The sequence below is a fragment of the Cnephaeus nilssonii genome (genome assembly GCF_951640355.1).
Source record: "Cnephaeus nilssonii genome assembly, chromosome: 5".
NCBI lineage: Eukaryota > Metazoa > Chordata > Mammalia > Chiroptera > Vespertilionidae > Cnephaeus > Cnephaeus nilssonii.
The window spans coordinates 57,275,806-57,282,171 of record NC_137076.1 but is presented as its reverse complement, the minus strand read 5'-3'; the positions used below and the strand labels follow the sequence as shown (position 1 = coordinate 57,282,171).

Sequence of the window (6,366 nt, the reverse complement as noted above, 5' to 3'; positions counted from 1 at the left end):
ATAAGGAGGGAAAACCAATCTGGAAGACCACAATGAGAATGATTTCTTTGTAAAATCTCTAGGTGAAATCCTTCATGGTGATCTAATCATTCAATTCAAAGGGATTGTGAAGTAGCTAAGTAACACTGGAGTTCACTTATCTCCTTCTTGGTGTTCTATATTGTAATTATTAAATGGTAAAAGAAATTATTGTAGAGAATTGTGATCTATGCAGTAAATGGATTTGAATCCTTAAGGCTAATGACTCTACACTTGTAAGGAGAAGCAAGTTGCTCAGGTTGAAATGAAGATATCCATTGAAGCATCTGGGAAGTCACAAAACTGATATTCTTTCTCTAAAGCAGAGATGATATGTTACTATTTCTTTTTTCTTCAACTGAAATATGTTCTCCTGTAATTTAAAAATTCCAATGGAGGAAAAAAGATCAAGTAAATTTATAATGACTCTAGCAGTTGCATTTGGAAGGAATAGATTGAATTTTTCTAGATGATGATAAATCTAGAAGTTAGAGTGATTTATTAACTATCCCAATTTCAAATATATTCCACAGTAAAGTTTCTTTCAGTTACAAGGACCATGCTAAGCATAGTCTCTTGGTAAAAACCTTTTTGATGATTGTTAGAAAATTTATTAAATTCTTCAAATTGAGTAAGCATAGAGCATTCTGCACTAAGACATTTTCTTGGCTTTCTGTTATAACTCCATGAAAAATCAAATTAGTTTTCACTTTGGCTAAATACTTCACCATTTGTGGTTGGAGGATGCCAAGCATTGCTTTAGTTATTTTCATTTAGGGACTAAAAGATAAATTGACCCTCTGTGAATACACATGTTATACACAGTATAGTTTTATTTCAATTGTTCTTTTTAAAAAAGATCTCATGTTTATTACTAAGCCAACAAACAGCAGCAGAAAAATATTAACAAAGAGAAAAACCATTCTTTCAATAATTTCCAAATAAGACACACCCAGCTGTCCAGCTAGTAGTGATCTTTTAGTGATATAGTAAGGGGCAAGCAACTGGATACAGTATAATTGTGTGAGCCATCTCATGCACATTTTTTATAGACACAGCTTGGTTCTTCTCCAATGTCTCCTCTTGCAGTTGTACCTGATTGTATTACCAGTTTTCATCCGAATCCATTGGGGAATGGGCTGATTCTGCTTTTGTTTTGTTGCCAGCAATCTCTTGATCCTGAAAGTCTTGTGAGAAGACATGGCGAAGAAGTCAACCACACACACCACAATGGCGGAGAGGAGCCTTATTTCAACTTTTCAAGTTGACACGCCAAATTAGGGGGACAAGAAAACGATCAAGACCCTACGGTGAGCCTTCATTCCCACTCTATCCCGCCCATTCTCTCCTCTACTTAGCTAATTTCAGTTGACCCCTGTACATTTTTGCATTCCATATTGAATAGCAATCATATGCTTACATGTATTTCTCTCACCAGAATAGAAGCTCAGGGTAAGAACCAGGCAGTGGCAGATACAAAGCATGGCTCAGCTCCTCCTTTAAGCAAAGACTCACTGCAGTTAACTCCTTCTGGATCTCTAGATCAGCATTCAAATCAAGGTTATCCTTTTCTTGGGGAAGCTTATAGTGAATGACTGAGCAAAGCAGGGTGGCTGAGCTCATACTCTCCTCTGGCAACCCTAGCTTATGACCACATGAAAAGATGGTAAAAGAGCCTGGCTCTCTGCAGGATTCCTCTCGCAGCTCCACTCCAGGGCTCTCTTTGGGTTGGCAGAGTTTTGTCACATCTGCATTGTGGTCCGACTCTTATCCTGCCTAATCTTGTGCCCATCCCCTTTATTTTATAAGTGTTCTGTCCCATAAACTTTTTATTGCCCAATCAAGCTCACATCTGTTTTCTAGGGAATCCGGCCTGTAACCATTGGTATCAGAAGTGGTCCAAGAAAGCAGGCAATAGGTGGGTGTAGGAGCCGGCTTACTTACCCACTCCCTGGTGGGTAGTGAGGAATCAGTGCCTAGTGCCAGTTAGTGTTCAGACAGCTCTGGAACAAGGTAGCAGGCCAATTGATAAAGTGTTCATGGGTAATGAGCCAGGATATGGCGGCAGAAGAAAATGCAATGGTCAATAAGGTGATTAGGGAATTTGAAATGTGTGTGTGTGGGGGGGGGGAGGGGGAGAGAGATGAAAAATACAATTATAATAGAATTGGGTGGTTTTTTTCTAAATTGCAGTGAAACTACAGATTGATAATGAAAAGTTGAGGGCAATCAACAAATTGAAAAGTAAGTGTAAAAGCCGGAGTTCTCTTTGGTAGCTTTCAAAGAAGCCCTCATCCCATGCAATGAACTCACAGAAAAGGCTGAAGATCAAATTTAGAATTTGATGTTCTGACTGGATAAACTTCAAAGATGGTTGGAAACTCAACCAAGGTAGTCATTGCTCTGGCTGGACAAACCTGAGTCTCTGGCACATGAGATGAGGACATCTGGGAGATGCTCCTATAGATTTTGACTCTCCAGGCTGTTCTGAACCTTATGAATGTGCAGAAGTGGCTTAACCTCCTCATGATGAGCCAGCACACAAGAGAGTTGACTGAGTGTTGGAATGGCCTACTGAAGGGGCAGCTGACATGGCAGCTCATAGGCAATACTCTGGCCCTACGTCTACTCCTTCACCCTATCATTATACTCATATCCCTTTCTTTGGCTGAAATAATAACTTTTTGTTTTACATGTAATGACTGTCAGTATTGTTACATATAGAGTCAGATAAGGTAATATATTTTTTCATAATCTATTTTCTTTCTGGAGTTACAACCTAGTTTTTCACACACACACACACACACACACACACACACACACACACCCTATTATGGCAAGTATACACTGTAATGCTTACTCTAGTCTTTCCCCAGAGACCTACCACCATTTACTCGAGTAACAGTGTATTGGGGAAAAAGTAATAACCAGACATTGTGAGGTCTTATTGGGGTCCAAGTTTACACTGACATCCAGAGACACAAAGCATAATCATGCCCTGCTTAAGAAGACACACGAGTATAGATCAGATAATAAATGAAGCCCTGGCCGAAGTCTGGCATACAGTGAGTGTCCTTAGATCTACCAGGTGGTCATTTCTCTGGTCCCCAAGTATATAGTTAGGTTTCACACACTTGGCAGTTGGAGTGACACTCACACCAACCAGGCTCAATCTTTTTTTAAATTCACTGCAGTGTGATACCCACCATAGAACATGTGTTCAGAAAAATGCATGATAAATAAATATTGGCTACTGATTTCAAGCTTTAGGAAGAAGAGCTATTTGAAGCAAAATATAATTTTGTGGGGATGGGAAATAAAGGAACTTCTTATTTTTATTTTTGTACTTATGGGAAAGGGAGCAAGAGAATTTTTCTCTATTCTTAACTTATGGCATTCTTAACTGGTACCTTTAAAAAAATCATCCAAGTCTGGCTGAGTATCAAGAGAGTCTTACTATAACTAGCCATGTACTATGACCAAAAAGGACAGCTTTATATTTAAAAACTGAGGTGGTTGATGGGATGGCTAAGGAGGAGGAAATGGAGGGAAGGGAAGTTTACAGTTCTGTAAATTACAGCTTGTGGCAGGACCATGATGCCTTGCCAATCTCAGCCAGAGGGCGAGTCAGCCAAAGGACCATTACTCACACTTTTGTAATTAAGGCTGCATTTTTTGTGTAATAAAAAGGCTTACATTTTGGCTTGTGTTTCCTTATTAACAGTTATACCGACAAGCAATTTATTTCAAAGGACAATTGCCAGGAGAGCCCCTATCATGGGACTATAGTGACCCAGCTTTAAGTTTGGTGTGTGTGTGTGTGTGTGTGTGTGTGGCGGGGGGGTGGGTGGGGGGGAGACAAAGAAAAAAAAATGCAACTTAAAGACCAAAAGCTTTTGAGGAGAGAGAAACCCAGAACTGAACATTGAAATACGAGATCTTCTATCTTTTTTTTAAAAAAAATATTTTATTGATTTTTTACAGAGAGGAAGGGAGAGGGATAGAGAGTTAGAAACATCGATGAGAGAGAAACATCGATCAGCTGCCTCCTGCACACCCCCTACTGGGGATGTGGCCGCAACCAAGGTACATGCCCTTGACTGGAATCAAACCCTGGGACCCTTCAGTCCGCAGGCCGATGCTCTATCCACTGAGCCAAACTGGTTAGGGCAAGAGACCTTCTATCTTTACCTTCACCATTCAGAATTCTTTCTTTACCTGTCAAGAGCAAAGTTTAGGGCAGATATCAAGAAAGCCTCTCTGTATATCCCAAGAAACCAGAAACACCAATCAGAAAGGATATATGCACCCCTATGTTCATAGCGGCACAATTTACCATAGTTAAGATTTGGAAACAGCCTAAGTGGTCATCAGCAGATGAGTGGATTAAAAAACTGTGGTACATCTACACAATGGAATACTACGCCGCTATAAAAAAGAAGGAACTTTTACCATTTGCAACAGCATGGATGGAACTGGAGAGCATTATGCTAAGCGAAATAAGCCAGTCGGAGAAAGATAAATATCACATGATCTTACTCATATGTGGGATATAATGATGAATATAAACTGATGAACAAAAATAGATCCAGAGACAAGGGGCAGGGGAGGGGGAGTTAGAGATCAACCAAAGGACTTGTATGCATGCATATTAGCATAACCAATGGACACAGACACTGGGGCGGTGGGGGTCTGTCCTGGGGGTGGGAGTGACGGGGCGGGGGGTGGGGTCAATTGGGAAAACCGAGATATATGTAATACTTTAAACAATAAAGCAAACAATGAGAACATATTGATAGCCAAAAAAAGAAAAAAAGAAAAGAAAAGAAAGCCTCTCTGATGCTTTGAATGTTGGACCCACAGCAAACTGTAAGATTGTCTTCTCCACAAACTTTTAAAAGAAGAGTTAGCTATCTCTTAGGGAATGTTTAAGTATACAATTTTTTTCCAAGATGTATGTTCCTGACCCATAAAAGAAAAGCTGAGTAACTGATCGTCATTCGGTTATTGACTAAAGAAAGCTTAATAGATTAACATATAGAGGTAGGCAAAAGTAGGTTTACAGTTGCATTGTGACTTTTTTAAAATAATATATTTTTATTGATTTCAGAGAGGAAGGGAGAGGGAGAGAGAGAGATGAAACATCAATGATGAGAGAGAACCATTGATTGGCTGCCTCCTGCATGCCCCACACTGGAGATCAAGCCCGCAACCCAGACATGTGCCCTGACCAGACTCAAACCCCAACCTCCTAATCCATAGGTCGAGGCTCAACCACTGAGCCACGCCAGCAGGGCAAATTGTGACATTCTTTATAAAACTATTGTAATAATCATAACCTGTATGTCTTTTTCCATACAAACTATTGTAAACCTACTTTTGCCCACCCCTGTATGTATCAGTATCTTTTATCAACTCCTTGACTTAATGGGGACCCTGACTATTGATTGGCCAGTCTGTTGGAACTCTGGTAGACTCTGGTGAATGGCAGTTAGGCCTGTGGAAACTCCTCTGTGGGTTCCTTGAAAGTAGGGCCTATGTATTGCAATTGATCTAAGTCAATGTGGTCAGACACAATTCCTAGGTTCTTTCTGGAGGATAACAGTAGCCATTGAGAAGTTGGCTACTGTGGATGAGAGTGAGTGAGTTCTCAGCCTTGCTACTAGGTCATAATGAAAGCAATTCTCAAACCAAATTCTATAATATATGCAGGCATTTATTAGCCATACATTGACTAGCAAGCGGGTCCAGAACTGTACAGTTCTGTAAATTCAAGGAAACCCAGCTTTCTGTCATCTTAAGTGCCCTGAAATCTGCCTTATCTGCTTAGAGACCGGCACTGCAATCCAGAGCAGGAATCTTTACTCCTGTTGCATTCATCAGGCCACCAAAAATCATCATAACCAACAGATAGACCTCAGACCATTTAGGGATCAAGCTTTGAGCTCTACCTCCAAGGGTGAAGGCTAAGTCTTTGTTTGCTTCTATTCATGCAACAGTAGGGAGAGAGTCTCTAAAATATTTATAACCTTACATTAGTTTCATCAATGATGTGTGATATCTAACATTCAACATTCATCATGCCAGTCAACAGTGTTGAACACCAGAGGTTTGTTTCTGACATTCCGGATGCTGATTAGCAGTGGGTAGGTTGTCAATCTTGAGATTCAGACAATAGAATGAACTGTAGTTGCCCCTCTGGAATGTGGTTTGATCATCCCTGAGCTGATACATTATTATTATTTATTTTTTGTACTAATTCTTTAAAAAATTTTTTTATTATCTAAAGTTTTATATATGTCTCCTTTTTCCCCAATTGACCGCCCCCCTCAAGGCATTCCCACCCCA

At 40.1% G+C, this 6,366-nt stretch overlaps 1 protein-coding gene across 1 annotated transcript; it reads right to left on the bottom strand.

Annotated features, from left to right (window-relative positions):
- Positions 1 to 1,064: 1,064 nt before the first annotated feature.
- Positions 1,065 to 1,220, bottom strand: LOC307099111 (large ribosomal subunit protein eL39-like; the record flags this gene model as incomplete). Its single annotated transcript, XM_079770299.1, has 1 exon — positions 1,065 to 1,220. One exon carries the CDS (start codon positions 1,218 to 1,220, stop codon positions 1,065 to 1,067), a length of 156 nt encoding a protein of 51 aa, XP_079626425.1.
- Positions 1,221 to 6,366: the final 5,146 nt, after the last annotated feature.